Genomic DNA, 17,441 nt, shown 5'->3' with positions numbered 1-17,441 from the left:
GAGAGCCAGAGACACAGAGAGCCAGAGACACACAGAGAGACAGAGACATAGAGAGACAGAAACACAGATACAGACATACGAAAGGACCCATAAAAAGGCACTCTGGGAGTCAGACAGACAGACAACAGAGAGGCCAACAGAGATGGCAGAGACCCACCCTGTGAAAGAGGTGGCTGGGGGCAGAGAAAACTCAGGTCACCAGAGGCAGGAGGCTAGAGAGTAGGTGAGGAAGAAAGGTCAAGCAGGGGCAGGGCAGGGGCACCACATCCTTGCCTAGTGCCCGGCTTGGGTGGCCCATGATGGCCTGGCCTCCGGCCATTTCTGCAGGGATAGACAAAGCGTACTGGGCAGGGGTCTCTAAGCTGGCCCCTGGCACCTGTCCAGCCCAGCACGCTCCTCCTCCTTCCTGGAGAGCAAGGTGGGAGGCCTGGTGTCACCTGGAGTCCACTAAGTGTGACTATCCTCCTGGGTGGGGCTGAGTCTAGGGGAGAAGTTGGTACTCCATCCAGGGCTATCGGGGGAAAGCAGGGAGTCAGGATACTGACAGCAGCAGTGCTGGTTAACTGCCTCCCAAGGGCCTGGACAGCTACACACTTTCCATGCATCCTCTCATCTAAGCCTCAAACAACCCTTTATTATCCCCATTTTATAGATGGGGAACCTGAGGCTTAGAGAGGAGAGTGGCTGCCCAGACCCATGGGTAGTCAGTGGTGGAGTCAGACCTCAAACCCAGCTCCCCTCCCTCTGGTCCCACCTACCTCCCCATGGCCCGTACTGCCTTCACCTGCCCCACTTTCCTGAATTGAAGCTCCAGTTTGACACAGCCATTCCCCTACTTACAAATCTTCTGTGGCTCCCACCGCCCTGAGGATAAAGCCTACACTAAAGCCTAGCCTCCTGGCTTGCTGGCTGTCTGTCCTGCCCATGTGTATATCCTCCCAAGGGCTCAGGACCCTTCTGGGGAATGCCGATGTTCCCAGTCCCTGAGTCTGTCTCTCCTCTCCATCTAACCGATGAACTCCTAGTCATCCCTCAGGATCCATCGACAGTGCCACCACCTCCGGCAAGCCTTCGTTGACTGCAATCCACCTTGGTGCCTCCCTCTCCCCTGGAGCCCACAGAGCTGAAATGTCAGGCTAAGCCACCCCGTCCTCCTCTGCCCGGGAGAATATACCAGTCCACTGACTTTAAATCAAACCAAACCAAACCTGTTGCCGTCGAGTGGATTCCAACTCATAGCGACCCTATAGGACAGAGTAGAACTGCTCCATAGGGTTTCTAAGGAGCACCTGCCGACCTTTTGATTAGCAGCCATAGCTCTTAACCACTGCACCACCAGGTTTCCAAGTGACTTGGGGGCCTTGAATGCAGCCCCGTGGAGGCTGGGCCAGTAGACGTGCCCCTATCTGGGGTCAGCTCTGTCCTGGGAGGCTCCCTGCACCCCTGCCCGAATGCCTAGTCAGCAGATCCTCTGCTCTTGGTTCTCCTACTTTGCGACCTGAGCCAAGGAACAGCACCCAAGGCCACCCTCCAATTCCAGGGCAGGATAAGGATGCAGGGAAGCCTGGCCCAGCTCAGGAGAAGTCACAGCCTGGAAGAGTAGGTGATGGCAGGGAAGAGGGAAGGCTGTTCCCAGGAGCCATGCCTTCTGACCCATGCCTCCCTGTCTATTGGCTTCCTGTAACCTCCACTTCAACCTGCCCAACGCTGACCTCAGCTCTTGGAGCCAGTTTTGCCAGGCCCTCACCACGTCACCCTGGGCAAGCCATTTCACCTCTCTGAGCCTCAGTTTCCCCACCTGCCCAGTGAGGCTAGGACACCCTCTGTGCCTACCCCATAGGACAACCATGAGGCTCACACAAGGTAGCAATGTGATGATGCAGTGACAAGAGATGATGACAAAGGAACCTGGCCTCCCCTAGGAGCCCCCAGGCAGCCCGAGTGAACTGACCTCCCTGCTTCCCATGCAGTCTCACAGTCACGGGGACTGTTCGGTGCTGCCCTCCTCCCTGCCTGGCCGAAGCCCCCTTCACCTGCTACCTTCTCCAGGCCGCTCCCTGCATCTGCCACCTCAAGGTGAGCGAGCTGGCTCCCGGTGACATAGGATCCTTCATGATTTAGGCAGCGGGGACCACCAGTGGCCACGGACACCTGCAACCTCACCTCCGTACTCTCATCTGAGTACCCCGTGACCAGGCAGGGCCAACCAACCCACTTACAGATGAGCAAGTGGAGGCTTGTATAGGAAAACCATGCCCAGGCTTCCCTGACCCCGGGCCTGGGCCTCTGCCTTACCCTGCATGCTCGCCACCCTCAGCAGCACACAGAGCTCCCTGAGGGCAGGCTGGAAAGTGGGCAGGTGGGACCCCTGTGACAGCTCCCCCACATCAACACCCCTGCAGGACGAGGGCTGCATGAGTGGCCACCTGGCCGTGGCACTCAGACTGTTGTAGCTGTTAGGTGCCGTCATGTCGATTTCAACTTATAGCAACCCGATGTACAACAAAACGAAACACTACCCGGTCCTACGCCATCCTCACAATCGTTGTCATGCTTGAGCCCACTGTTGCAGCTACTGGGTCAATCCATCTCCTTGAGGGTCCTCCTCTTTTTCCATGACCCTCCACTTCACCAAGCATGACATCCTTCTCCACGGACCAGTCCTTCCTGATAACATGTCCAAAGTATGTGAGATGATGTCTCGCCATCCTTGCTTCTAAGGAGCCTTCTGGCTGTACTTCTTCCAAGACAGATTGGTTCATTCCTCTGGCAGTCCGTGGTATAGTCAATATTCTTCACCAGCACCTAATTCAAAGGCATCAGCTCTTCTTGGGTCTTCCTTGTTCATTGTCCAGCTTTGGCATGCATATGGGACGATTGAAAACACCATGGCTTGGGTCACGCACACCTTAGTCCTTAAAGTGTTATCTTTACTTTTTAACACTTTAAAGACATCTTTTGCAGCAGATTTGCCCAATGCAGTACATCATTTGATTTCTTGACCTACACAGAGCTGAGGACATGGTGCTAAGTACCAGTAGACAGTAGGCACCAAGCTTCGACCCCTCACTTTTCCTGCTGTCCCCCACCCCCGTGTCCCGCTCAGCGGCCCTGGATCACCTCTCCCCACAGGCGCCACCTCAGACAGGGGTGCTCAAAATAAATATGGGGGTGGATCGCTTGTCACCAGTGGTGTCTGAGAGCAGGGAGAGTGGAGTAAAAATACCAGCGGGCCCACGAGCAGGCCCTGTGCAGAGCCCAGGCAAACAACCGCTGCCGTTCAGAGCAGCCTTAAAAAGAATGTGTTTAAAATCCTCCTTCCCCCTCACTTTTTCTTTAATTAATTAATTTTCGGAGGCTTCAGACAGAAGATGATAAACTCGCCCCAGCGGTGGGGGCGGAAGGACCAGGCGAAGGATTCATTGATCAGTCCTGGTTATTGAGCGCCTACTATGTGCCAGGCATCTCGATGCATGGAAGCCTCCAGCTGATCTGTCAGAAGGGGGTGGATGGCCCGTTCACAAATGGGAACACCAGCTGAGGGACGCCACATAGCTTCCCAAGGTCATCCCACTGGTCAACAGCAGAAGCAGGGATGGAACCCAGACTGTGGGGGAGCAATTTTATCTCTGAGCAGCAGTGTTGAGGGGTTGAGGGGTGATGATACTGGCTTCCAGGGTGGTTGTGAGGACGTGATGGCACTGCCCTAGCTCAGGACCTGGCGCTTAGTAGGTGCTCAGTAAACGGCAGCCGATCCCTATGAGGGGAAGGGCACCACGGGAGGCACCTGCCTCACAGATGAGAAAACCAAGGTCAACGAGCAGAAGACTTAGCAGTGAGAACGGCCTCCCTCACAATGGTGGGGGCTGCCGGGAAAAATATGGTTCCGGAACCACACAACGCCTACAGTGCTGGAGAGCAGAGGCACCACCAGCTCTAAGGTGAGATCAGGCGGTGTGTGGCAATGGAGAGAGAGGGCACAGGCTAGGCCAAGGGAGAGGCTGGGCCCAGAGGACAGAGGTGCCCTGGCCTTGCTGGGCCTGGGTGACACAGCAAGGGCCAGTAGTAAGCTGGTAAACAGGCCTCTGACACGTAGCCTGGATTTGTAGTGTATGCCAATTTCCATGGTATAAATACTCCTACCACGGCCAATTTTAAGCTTGTTGTAGTTAGGTGCCATTGAGTCGGTTCTGACTCATAGCAACCCTACGAACAACAGAAGGAAACATTGCCCAGTCCTGTGCCATCCTCACAATCGTTGTTATACTTGAGCCCATTGTTGCAGCCACATGTCAGTCCATCTTGTTGAGGGTCTTCCTCTTTTTCACTGGCCCTCTACTTTACCAAGCGTGATGTCCTTCTCTAGGGACAGATCCCTGCTGATAACATGTCCAAAGTACATGTGACACAGTCTCACCATCCTTGCTTCTAAAGAGCAACCAAACCAAACCCAGTGCTGTCGAGTCGATTCTGACTCACTGCGACCCTACAGGACAGAGTAGAACCTGCCCCATTGAGTTTTCAAGGAGTGCCCGGCGGATTCAAACTGCTGACCCTTCGGTTAGCAGCAGTAGCACTTAACCACTACGCCACCAGGGTTTCCAAGGAGCAACCAGCTTGCAAAATTTTGAAGTGTTTGAAAACTGGTTCTCACAATCTAGTTTGAGCAGGCCGCCAGCCGGGACAGTGCCCAGGCTCTGGTGTAGCAGAGCTGTGACAGGCCTCTCTTGGTGCTGCCCTACCCAAACTAGCCACAGCACTCTAAAAGCAGCTGTTCTCTAGGGGGCGGCTTCCCCAGGAGTGCCGGCCCAGCCAGGCCTCCACCCCTAAGCAGACTGGGGCCAGGCAAAGGCCAGAGGCTGGCCTCCAGGTGAGTGAGCTCTGTATAGAAGGGCCCCACCAGCCCTCCCCAGGGACCGTTTTAATTAAGCTGGAATGGCTGGCAAACCAGCAGCTCCAGAGTGCGGCAGCCCCAGGGGCCGCATTTAAGTTAATTGAATGGAGCTTGCACTTGGCAAGCTAATGAAGAGGGAAATGAGAGTGTGGCCCACAGCAGGGTGCAGCCAGGGTGGGTGCGGGCTCTGCAGAAAGAGGGCAAAAAAGAGGCAAGGAAAGGCAATGCCAAAATCCTCAGTCCTGTGGGGTAGTCAGTCTTGCCACAGAAAGATGTGGGTTCAAATCTGACCCCTGACTGGCTGGGGGATCTTGGACCAGTGACTTCCCTTCCCTAGACCTCACGGTCACCAGCTGCAAGATGGGGGTGCCTTCATGGGGATGGGGTGCAGGTTTAGGGAGGGAACCTACCTAGGGTCTGGTTTTTGTTCCTGTTAGTTGCCGTCAAGTTGATTCCAATTCATGGTATGCAGAGCAGAACTGCTTCATAGAGTTTTCAAGGCTGTGACCTTTTGGAAGCAGATCACCAGGCCTGTCTTCCAAGGCACCTCTGGGTGGATTTGAACTACCAACCTTTCTGCTAGTAGTCGAATGCTTAACTGTTCTCATCACCCAGGGACTCTAGGGTCTGATAGGAGCCAAAAAATGGTGTTTTTACAAACAAAGCCAGGACTGGACTTGTTATTCAGGCTGTCAACCCTGGGTGTGACCTATGAACTGACATCGATACTAACCCCCCCTTTAAGCCCTCTCCATCCTGTGTCCCACAAATACCCTCCTTTTGTATACCCCCTGGTGTTCTTGCCACCTCTTAGAAGCTTCCCTGTCCCACAAACTACCTCCACTCTGGCTACATCGTTTCTGAACCCCTTTCACTTCTAAACGCCCTGTGGCCAGAGGTCTGGGCACACCGTTCAACTCAGCCAACACCCCCATGCACCCCACGCACTCAGAGTCAAGGACAGAAGAAGCCACAGGCTCAGTCAAGGAGTGAGATGGGAGAGCCCTTACAGGGCCACCTCGGACCACCCCAAGTGCCAGGGGCCGTGGGGGCGTGGAGGAGCCAGGAAGGGCACGTGCATGCCGGGTGCCAGGGCAGGAGGTGGCCCCATCTCCTGGTGAAGATACGCGGCAGGCAGATCACAAAGGCCCTTGAATGTTGAGTGGACAGGTCCAGGTCGTGTCCTAGGGAGAAGGGGAGCTATGGATGTTCAGGAGCAGAGGAGAGCCCCGCCAGACTGGCCCTCTGGAAAGCCCATTCTGGCTGTTTTAGGGAGGTCAGACAAGAAAGGTCACATGGAAAGATGAGGAATGAAGGTTAGATTTGGTAGGGACTGGCTGTGGGTCCACTGGTGTCCAGGCTGTGTGGCTTGGGAGGAAAAGACCAATCTGACTCCCACCCAGCCCTATCGCAGCTTAACTCATTCACTCATTCATTCATTCACTCATTCATCAGATACCCTGAATGCCTCCCTCCTCTGTGCCTGGCCCTGGTCTGGGCACCAAGGTCACCTGGATGACTCAGACCCAGTGAAGTCAGGGGGACAGGGAGACAGTTGCACGATAGGTGCTCAACAAGCCCAGGCTGGATGGGGCCGGCAGGGGCCTGGGCACCCAGCCCTCCCCTCTGCCCCCCACTCTGCCAGCCACCCACCCACCACACTGGCCTGCTCATGGTGCTCGATGCCCATGCTGACTGTGTTCACCAGGATGGCCATCATGATGCCCCGGTTGAAGTACTTGCTGTCCACAATGCCCCGCAGCTTGGCACGTGTCTCCCTCCACACGTCCCCACACAGCTGGGCTGCCCCATCCGCCTGCTCCTCCTCGTCCTCCTTGCCCAGCCCCGAGGAGGCCCCGTCTTCGCTGCTCTGGGTCCCGTCCCCCTCTGCCTCATCCGAGCCCCCGCCTGAGCCCCTGGAGCCTGAGCCCTCCTGGCCCAAGTCAGTGCTGCCCAGGCCCGAGGGCTGCCGGCCAGCCTCACGCTGGCAGCGGGGACAGCAGGCAGGGTCGGAGGCCAGCATAGCAGAGATGGGCTGCACCAGTGTGTGGGGCGTCGGGTCCAAGGGGCTGTGTCTTGGGCACAGCTCTGAAAGGCAAACAGAGAGCAGGGTCAGTGTCCACACTGGGGCAAGCTTGACTTGGGGCAGGCTTGAGGGTCTCAAGGAGGTAGCCTTCACACCCACACACACTGGCCCTGCCTGACCCTGGAACACAACCTGTGTGTGCCCAGAATGAGCCTGGCATGGAGCCAGCCCACCTGGAGCCAGAGTGGCCGGGAGCTTTTCTGGACGTTGGTCTGCCCTATGTAAAAGGGGGCTGGGAGTGCCACCTCCCAGGGTGATTGCGATGATGTAGTTAGTCGATACATGGAGGTGTCTGGAACAGTGCCTGGTGCACGTAGTAACTGTCACTGCTTCATCACTTCCTGGGTTAGTTATTGAATAGGCCCTCCTGGAACCTTAGCCCCTCCCCATGGCCCTGCTTGCTGATGTCCTGGGGTTTGGGGAAGGGGTAGGAAGGGGCTTCAGAAAGATCTAGGCAGGTGGGGAACGGGGGCAGACATCCCCTCAGAGGAAGCCAAGGTGACCTCGGTGGTCCTCACTCTTCCTGCCATATACAGACTTGCTGCTTCCCAGGGAAGGAAGGAGGCACAGAGCCCCAGGGCAGGGGGCAAGCTCTCATCTAGAAGCCCCTGGACTCCCCTCCACAGGAGTGGTCAGTCGGGCTGGCGCCTGGGAGAGCAGGCGGGAGGGCTGTGGGTAGAGATTTCATCCCTCCAGGCCAGGAGTGCTGTGAGAAGCCTGTCATCTGTGAACCATTGCCAAAAGGCTTCTCTGTGGGTGGTGGGACTGAAGCTGGTTTTATTTCTTCTTTATATTTTTCTGTATTTTCCTAGAGTAAACATGTTTTGCTTGTATAAGCAGGAAAAAAATAATATTCAAGGAAAAGAAAAGTATGGACGGCCTACCCTTCATGTCCACATTGGCCTCCAAATATCTCCCAATGCCCCGAACAAGGCCCTTCGGCTCCCTCATGCCCCTGGAGCTGGGAGTCTGGTCCACCTCAGTCTCTGGAGGATGGGTCAAAGCCCTTCCCACCCTGGGCCTCGCTTCACCCACCTGTACGCAGGGCTGTGTTCCTGACACCTGTTTCCTAGGGAAGGGAGGAGGCACGGAGGCCCAGAGGCCAGGGGGCCAAGACCTCCTTCTAGAAGCCCCCCTCCCAGGACTTCCCTGCATACATGTTCCCAAGAGGGGGTAGTAGGCGGCAACAGGAAGCCCCTCAGCATAGACACCCTTCCCCTGCGTCATCCAGGAACGCTGGTTGCCAGCTGTGCCCAGACCCCAACTCCTCCGGCCACGTGCTAGGCCAGCCCACAGGCCACCTGGAGCCTCCTCCAAGGCCAAGCCTGATGGCTGGCACCCGAGGAGGTGGGCGGCAGCTCTGCGGATGAATTTTCCTGCTTGCCTCCCAGTAATCTCGAATTCCCAGAACACGAGAGCTGAGAGATAAGGACTTTTCAGAGCAGGGCCTGGGGTGGCTAACTCCCACTGTGCATGCGCAGCGTGCTGGGAGGGATCCTCTTATCCCCACTTTACAGGTAAGAAGCCCGAGGCCCACACAGTCCTCTGACGGTCCATGATCCCGAGCATCTGACACTGACACTGACACTGACACTCTCTGTGCAACCTTAAGTGAGTCCCTTCCTCTCTCTGGACCTTAGTTTTCCCATCTGAAAACTGGGGAGAAATATTCCTCACTCTGCTTCCCTCTCAGCACTGCTTTCTGGAACCGATGAGAAAACCAATGAGAAAGCCTTTTCCAAGCCTCAGGGACTAACTCAGAAACAACCACAGACCACAAAGTGGCGCATGTCCCCAACATACCCACACACCTGGGGGGCAGGCCCATGGGTCCCTTTATTTCAAGGGCCCCACATCCCTCCACGACTCAGGTACGCTAGCAAGTTGGGAAGTGGCAGCAGGAACCAAGAGTGGGGAATTTAGAGTGTTACAAGACTGAGATCAGAAAAGTGCTCATTTCTTTTGGGCGTAACCCAGGGGCAGAGCCCACACGGGGCAGTGAGATTCTCACTGGGCAAGGGCCGTGTCTGAGCTGCCACACCCCCGAGCTAGCCCTGGCAGGCCTGGCTAGGATGGGGAGAAGGGAAGGGGGCAGAAGCCATGAGGGCTGGCAGCCACAGGGGATTGTAATGAAAACACCTGAGCGAGTAATGAAGATGCGTAGCTTGGAACTTCTGGGCTTTTCTCTTGTTCAGGGGAGATATGCCCTGGTGGCACAGTGGTTAAGCACTTGGCTGCTAACTGAAAGGCCGGCGGTTTGAATCCACCAGCTGCTCTGAGTGAGAAAGATGTGGCGGCGGTCTGCTTCCGTAAAGATTAAAACCCAGCCCAGATTACGGCCTAGAAAACCCTGTGGGGCAGTTCTACTCTGTCCTGTAGTGTTGCTATGAGTCAGAATCAACTCTACAACAGTTGGTATGGTTTTGGGGAGATAGGAAACCTTTGCAAACGCTGTCCTTTCGGACCCTTGTGTTTACTGCACACAATGCCTGCGTGGGGGCCAGGGTTGGCAGGAGGCAGGGCTACTTACTGTAGTGCCTGAGCTCCTTGGCCTGGGGCCCAGGCTTGGTGGGGCTGGGTGCCCCCGGGGCCAGGGCCTGGCGCCGGCTCTGCAGAGCCTGGTAGAGGCCCAGGGCACGGCGCTTGGCCTTGCGCAGGATGTGGCAGACGTACTGGAAGATCTCCTCATAGCAGTCGCCCGGCTCAGCATAGCTGGCCACTGTACTGGAGGACAGGTAGCGCTGCCGCTGCTCCAGCATCAGCCGGTGCTCCCGCTGCTTGGTCTCCGAGAACTGGGTCGCTATGACAACGAGGCACAGGTTGATCATGAAGAAGGAGCCCACCTGTGACCAACGGGAGGAGAGGACAGGCACAGGGATGGAGGGGGACAGGGCACAGGAGAGGTAGAGACGGGGTGAGGGGCCAGCAGGAAGACACAGGGAGAGTGAACCATGGAGAGAGACAGGGAGGGATCAGACAGAGAAGCAGAGAGACGGTGGCAGAAATGAAGAAAGAAAGAGGGATGGGGACAGACACAGCAACACAAAAAGACCAAACAGAGGGAAAAGGCCAGAGCAGGAAGAGACGGTCGGGGATACAGAGAGACAAGGAGAGACCCCGAGAGAGAGTGAGGCAGGCTCAGAAGGGACAGGCATGGGAGAGGGGGCACAGAGCGACAAGGAGGGAGCAGCAGAGGAGGAGGCAAGGGTGGGGGGGCCCAGAGAGACAGAGAGGCACAGAGACACAGATAGGGACAGGAAAAGATCACTGAGGCCTCGCTCTGCAAGAAGAAGGCCCCGGGGATGGCGGTGGCCCAGACCCCAGGCCCGGCTCCCCTCAGCCCTGACCACAGCCGCTATCCTATCCTGCCTGGGACATCAGCACTGAGACTGGGGGGTGCAGGGTGGAGGCCACACAGCCCCTCCCGGCCCCTCAGGCCTGAGTCCTACCTCAGCCCTGCCCACTCTCTGGCCTTGACCCCAGGCCTCAGCTGGGCCTCCGGACAAGAGCAGAAGCTTCCCTCAGAAAGGATTTCCTCCATGGCTTTCTTTGTGCTTGGATGGGGAGGGCAGGACAAGGCTGCCTCAGTTAGTACTAAGGGTCCTGCCACCTGGTGTTGTCCCCAGGTGGTAGCCATGGCTGGGGTCCAGGGAACAGACCCCCTGCCCCCCTCACCACCAAGGTCCACCCCAGGCAAAGCCTGCCCTGCCCTGATTTCCCCAGCGCAGGCCCCTCCCAGGCGGTTGCTGAGCCTGAGTGGGCCAGAAGAGTGTGGCTTTTCATTCTTTTCCAAGCTGCCTGTCGGGAAGCCCTGCAGGCAGAAGCCCCAGTCTGCTGACTTACCTTCCTCCTCCCCCCACTCCTAGCATGTCTGGGGACCTGGTGTGCTGGAGGTATGGTGGGGGGGACAGCCTGGCCCAGACGACTCTGGGAAAACCCCCTGCCTCTCGGGTAAGAAGATGCATCACTGGTTCCCTCTCTCTCACTCAGTCATTTCTATAACAAGCATCTCCTGGAGACCCTCAATGCACCAGGCCTGTGGGAGGAGTCACAGATCCCGGCCCCACGGAACTCACACCTGTCAGGCTTCTATCCTAGCCCTGCCTCCGCTGGGCAGGTCCCCATCCCCTCTGGTCCTTCATTTTCCTATCTGTAAAGCGGGAGGCTTGGCAAGATGAGCTTAGGACTTTTCCAATTAGAAGGTGCACCGGGGCTGTGGGTGTGAGGGCCAAGGACTGCTCACCAGCTGTGCAGCCCAGGCCAGGCACCTGATCTGTCTGGGGCTCAGGGTCCTTCCTGTGCAGGCCACACCCTGCAGGGCCAGGGTTGTGGGGCAAAATAACTGCATGGTTGTTCAGGCTCTGCTCTCTGGAAGAACTCTGCACCCTTGGCCTCCCACTGGCACCCTTTCTCCTGGGCCACAGCCACCTGAGACCCAACAGTACCAGCTGTACCAGGAGCAGGTCACATTTACTGAGCACTCACTACGGGCCAGGGGCTGCACACACTTTGGGCACTGTCTCATCTAGTCCCCCAGAGCCATACGCTAGGTGCTGTCACTGTGCCCCACTTCACGGGGAGTCTCGAGAGCTCAGGGGCCTGCCCAAGGTCTACTCCAGACCCCCACCTTTAACTCCACCAGGAGAACCCCTTGCCAACCCCCTCCCTGGAATTCCAGGCTCCTTAAGCCACCCCCATGGTTTTCAGTCCCCCCACTGCAGAGCTCTGTCTGGCTGCAGGGTCTCTGTGAGTTGCTCCCCACCCAGAAGCCTCTTCCCGTGCTGCCCCTGAGCCTCTAAGGCTCTGGCATAATCTCCTCCAGGAAGCCCCCCACTTCCCCGTCCCTCCTCCAGGCTGGGCCGGGGGCCTTCTCTGGGCTCTCCAGCCTCTGTCGTGGTACCAAAGACACTGTGTGGTCACTGGCTGCTGGCAGCTCATCCTACAAGCCTGTGAGCTCCCCGAAGGCAGGGCGGTGCCTGACTCTGCTCTGTTCCTAGCACTTAGTTCAGGCCTGGTGCAGAAAGTGGGCTTCCCTGAATGCTCCAATGTACAGATAAGCGTGTGAATGGATGGGGAGGCCGAACAAAAACTGGGCCCCTCTCCTTTTATCTGGGGCATCTCCTCATGAGCCAATGTCCCAGTCTCCCCAGAAGAGTATCACAGCTGCGTCAACAGTAGATGCATCTCAGGTCACCTGCCAGCTTGTCCTGACCCCCAGGTAAAGGTCCCACCAGCCCAGGAGGGGGCGCTGCCCCAGAGGGCCAAGCGTCCCCTCTCCTGCCACCAGGAACCCAGTGAGCCCAGCTCTGTAGCGGCAGGAGCCAGCCGCACTCTCCAGGGCATGAATCACCTTGACATTTGGGTACTGTGCCTTGGCTGAAGCTGCAGTCAGGCATGACAAGGGGATGAGCTTGGCTCGGGGAGATGGTGCGGGGGGCAGGGGGTGGTGTGGAAGGCACTGGCGGGAAGGGGGCCCTGCTCTGCGGTCGAGCCATGCCTCCATCTCCAGCACCCTCTACAAGGCAGAGCTGCCTGAGAGCTAGGAGTCTGTCCCTCATGGAGAATTCCAGGGGGTACTCCAGTTCACAACCAGAGTGGGCCTCCTCTCTCTATACCCTGCCCTGAAGTGGCCTTGGTTCCAGGGACAAAGGGATGAGCTGGCCCATGGGAGGCCTCCACTATGGGCAGCACCGGTGACTCAGGTTGTGGGAGAACATGCTCCCCAAGACAACAAGGCAGAGAAACGTGAGCAAGAGCACCCAGGCCGACATAAATGCCCAGAAATGAGAAACGAAGGCAATTGAAAGTGATGAGTGCTTCCAGCAGCTGCCCTGACGAGCCCCTTCAATCACCCGCTTGTCAGCCACCTTGGAAAATCACTCCTCTGCTCCCTCCACTCTGGCTCTTTCCTGACAATGGGGGGGCTCCTGGGGACTCCCAAACACCCCCTCTTTGGCCACCTGGTTTATGGGCCTGCAGAAAGGCCAGGCCAGATCCTTGTGATCAGTCCAAGAGCCCCACCTTCTCTGACACTTACTATGATGAGCAAGATAAAGTAGATGAAGTTGTAGAAGGAGTGTGCGTCCATCACGTAGTACATGATCTCCACCCAGCCTTCCAGAGTGATCACCTGTGCCGGCGACAGAGAGGAGGAGAGTACTTGAGGCAGGCAGGCAGCAAGGGAAGTGCTCACAGAGGCCCCACTGTGCGCCAGGAAGCTTTACACACACTACCTCTCACACTTCTCTACAGGCCAGGCATCCTCATCCCCATTAGACAGATGAGGAAACTGAGGTTCAGGGAGGCCCAAAGTCAGCCAGGAAGGAGTGGATCCAGGACTTAAACCCAGGTTTAAGCCTCCTGCTCCCTTTCTAGTCCACCACACCAGGTGGGAGGGCTGGAAGCAGGGAGATCTGGGTTCCAGTTCCAGCTTACCAGCTGGGCCACTTACCCTCTCTGAGCCTCTGCTGCTTCTTCTTCAGGAAGGTGGGCTAATAGAGCCCACCCAGCAGGACTGTGATGTGACTCTGTCCCCATACTCCTTCCCTGAGAGAGTGACAGAGCAGCCTTGGGGGGGAAGAACGCTGGGTCCTCACCAGCATGCCAGAAACAGCCACTCAGGGTGGCAGGGGAGCTGTTCTTACCCCCATTTTAGAGGTGAGAAAACTGAGGCACAGAGAAGTCAAGCAAGATATCCAAAGTCCTACAGCACTGCCTCTTAAAAATATCTTACCCTTCTCCTCTGCAGAGTGTGAGTCGAGAAGCCAGTGTAGTGGGGACAAAGCATGGGATGGGGTGGAGTGGGGTGGGGTAGGATGGAATGGGGGGGATGGAATGGGATGAGGTCGGATGGAATGTGATGGGGTGAAATGGGATGGGATGGGGTAGGGTGGAATAGAATGGGGTGGGATGGAGTGAGAGGGGATGGGGTGGGATGAGATGGGGTGGGATGGAGTGGGATGGGGTGGGGTGGGATGAGGTGGAATAGGATGGGGTGGGGTGGGGTGGGGTGGGATGGGGTGGGATGGGGTAGGATGGGGTGGGATGGGGTGGGATGGGGTGGGATGGGATGGGATGGGGTGGGATGGGGTGGGATGGGATGGGATGGGATGGGATGGGATGGGATGGGATGGGGTGGGATGGGATGGGATGGGATGGGATGGGATGGGATGGGATGGGATGGGATGGGATGGGATGGGATGGGATGGGATGGGATGGGATGGGATGGGATAGGGTGGGGTGGGGTGGGATAGAATGGGGTGGGATGGGGTGGGATGGGGTGGGATGGGGTGGGATGACATGGGATAGGAAGGAGTGGGATGGGGTGGGATGGGATGGGATAGGAAGGGGTGGGATGGGATGAGAGGGTGGGATGGGGTGGGGTGGGGTGGGATGGGGTGAGGTGGAGTGGGGTGGGATGGGGCAGGGTGGGGTGGGATAGGATAGGATGGGGTGGGGTGGGATAGAATGGAGTGGGATGGGGTCGGAGGGGATGGGGTGAGGTGAGATGGAATGGGATAGGGTGAAATGGGATGGGATGGAATGGGATGGGATGGGATGGGGTGGGGTGGGGTGGGGTGGGATAGAATGAGGTGGGATGGGGTGAGAGGCAATAGGGTGGGATAGGGTGGAATGGGGTGGGATGAGATGGGGTGGGATGGGATAGGGTGGGGTGGGATGGAATGGGATGGGGTGGAATGGGATGAGATGAGGTGGAATGGGGTGGGATGGGATGGAATGAGGTGGGATGAGGTGGGATGGGATGGGGTGAAATGGGATGGGATGGGATGAGGTGGGGTGGCATGGGATGGGACAGGGTGGGGTGGGGTGGGGTGGGATGGCATGGGATGGGACGGGGTGGGATGGGATGGCATGGGGTGGGGTGGGGTGGAATGGGATGAGATGGGATAGGGAGGGATGGAATGGGATGGGATGGGGTGGTATAGAATGGAATGGGATGGAATATAACAAAGTACTCTGCACACAGTAAAGTTAATGTTGCTTTGTGAAGATATGCACACATGCTCATCAATTTACAAGGTAAAATGTGTTCCTTACCATGTTTTGCTCTCAAACAAATGTTTGAGAGCCCCTGCCCACAACTCCAGACAAGCTGAGCTCCTCAGTGCTCCCTGCATGTCCCTGTGGCCTTCCTATACCCAGGCCCTTTAGCAGGCTGTCACCTCCACCAGGAATGCCCCTCCTCTCCATGGCCCCTGCCTTGCTCTGGCCAGCCCTCCAACAGAGCTCCAGTCCTACCCCTCTGTGAACAGACTCCCTGCTGGGACCCACACGCCCCCAAGCAACATAGGAGTCTTCAAAGAGCTTAGGCTTTCGAGTCACCCAGACCTAAGTTAAAATCCAGATGTGGCTATTTAATAGTCACATGACCCTTGGCCAAGTAGCTCACTTCCTTTCTTTGAACCTCAGTTTCTCTATCTATAAAGTGGGCATGACAATGCCTATTGTGCCAGCAAGTTGAGCAGATTCAAATGAAATGGGGTGGTAAATACTTAGCACCGAGCCCTGCCAGCACACAAGGGTCACCCTGCATCCCTGCCCTCTAGGTGGGGTCCCGGGCCTGAGTGGCCTCACCTGGAAGATGACAATCCAGGCGTAGCCAATGTTGTCAAAGTTGATGGCACCTTTGTGAGGGTTGGCGCTGCCCGTGCGGCACACATTGTAGTAGCGGTTCCAATTGACACAGAGGCCACTGGCGTTGAGGTCCTGGCGCCCTGCCCCAAAGTCGTAGACGTCATCCTTGGACAGGCAGCACTCTCGGCCCTGTTCCTTGAGCGGGGGGATCTCGTGGCAGCCCATGATGCCATTGTCCCCCGACAGGGAGCAGATGAAGGGCATCTCATCATCCTCCTCTGGCTGGTAATAGGGGGGCAGGGCCACATCCCCTTGTCTGTGCAGGGGGTGGGAGTGGGTAAAAGAGGAGAAGGGAAGGGGTCACTGCCAGGAGGACCTGAAGGGGAGAGGCCTGCAGTATGGCAGAGGTGGATCAGCAGGCCCTTTCGTGCCTCCAGGTCTTTGCACATGCCGTTCCCCCTGCCTGAGGCAACCTTCCCCACCTCTACCCATGCTCACAAACGCTCCTACTGATCCATTATAGTAGAGTTCCAAGGTGCCTCTCCCTGGGGAACCTCCTCTGACCTTGAAGCAGGAATGATCGTGGGCTCCCCGTGCTATGCACACACCTCTGTTATTGATCCCGGGGCAAATGCGCCCAGCTTCCCTTGAAAGACAGCAGCTCATGTAGGGCAAGGACTGGGTCTTAGTCACCCAGTATCCCCAGTCCCCACACATTGGTTGGTCAGCACAGAGTAGGTGCTGAATAAACAAATGCTGAATTTTCATAGATTCAGCAGATGAGGGTCAGCATCTCTGCCTGCCCCATCTCTTCCCAGCTTTGTGACCTTAGGCTGGTCATTTCTCCTCTCTGGACCTTGATTCACTCATTTGTAAAACAGAGATGAAGTGCCCGCCCTGCCCATCCTGTAGGGTTAATCCATTAATTCACTGCAATCCCAATCAAAGTCCCAACATGACTTTCGACTGTGGAACCTGGCCAGAGGGTTCTGCGATTTATCCGGATGAGGGAATAAAGCAAACCAAACCCGTTGCCGTCGAGTCAATTCCAACTCTCAGTGACCCTATAGGAAACACTGGTGGCATAGTGGTTAAGCGCTATGACTGCTAACCAAAAGGTCTGCAGTTCAAATCCACCAGGCGCTCCTGAGAAACCCTATGGAGCAGTTCTACTCTGTCCAATAGGGTCACTACGAGTCAGATGAGAGAAGAGCCAAGACAATTTTTTAAAAAGAAGAAAGATGAATGAAGACCTAGAGAGAAAAATACTATACAACTACAAATACAACTATTAATATATTGTGACATTATAACAGGGACAGAAAGATTAGTGGACTACCATAGAGTGCATAGACAAACCCATGTACAAAGGAGAATTTAATATATTATAAAAAGAGATCTAGTAAACAAATGGCACTGGGACAATTGCTATCCATGTGGAAAATAATTAAGTTAGATCCCTGCCTCACACTGTAAACAAAAATAATTTTCTTGAAAACTTGAAACCAAAAAAAAAAGCCAATTATATCATTATTAATTTTTTATATTGATTGCACATTGAGATAATAATATGTTGGATGTATTCAATTAGGTAAAATATACAATAAAATTAAAAATAATAAACTCCTGGTTGATTAAAGAACATAAATGCAGCAGACATGGACACAAAAATATCATAAGAAATTATGAAATATTTTTGATAACTTAGGGTAGGTAAAGCCTTCCTGGATAAGACACAAAATCCAAATTTTATAAAGGAAAAGGTCTACAGGATTGACTATGTACGAATGTAAACTTGCTGTGAGGCAAACTGTACCACACAAAGTAAAATGATAAGCAATAGATTGGGATAAAGCGGAAGTGGGC

At 55.9% G+C, this 17,441-nt stretch overlaps 1 protein-coding gene across 1 annotated transcript in view; it reads right to left on the bottom strand.

Moving 5' to 3' along the window:
• Positions 1–17,441, bottom strand: part of CACNA1I (calcium voltage-gated channel subunit alpha1 I) — a 186,550-nt gene that overhangs the window by 39,574 nt on the left and 129,535 nt on the right. Inside the window, exons 7-10 of the mRNA XM_049885216.1 lie at positions 15,576–15,891; positions 13,018–13,110; positions 9,511–9,823; positions 6,561–6,982 (exon numbers count right to left, since the gene is read on the bottom strand). Coding sequence (XP_049741173.1) covers positions 6,561–6,982; positions 9,511–9,823; positions 13,018–13,110; positions 15,576–15,891 — 1,144 coding nt within the window. The remainder of the gene's footprint in view (positions 1–6,560; positions 6,983–9,510; positions 9,824–13,017; positions 13,111–15,575; positions 15,892–17,441) is intronic.

The sequence above is a fragment of the Elephas maximus genome, chromosome 4, assembly GCF_024166365.1.
Source record: "Elephas maximus indicus isolate mEleMax1 chromosome 4, mEleMax1 primary haplotype, whole genome shotgun sequence".
Classification (NCBI taxonomy): Eukaryota; Metazoa; Chordata; class Mammalia; order Proboscidea; family Elephantidae; genus Elephas; species Elephas maximus.
Note: the sequence above shows the minus strand (reverse complement) of the source record. Positions and strands in the feature narration are given on the sequence as shown.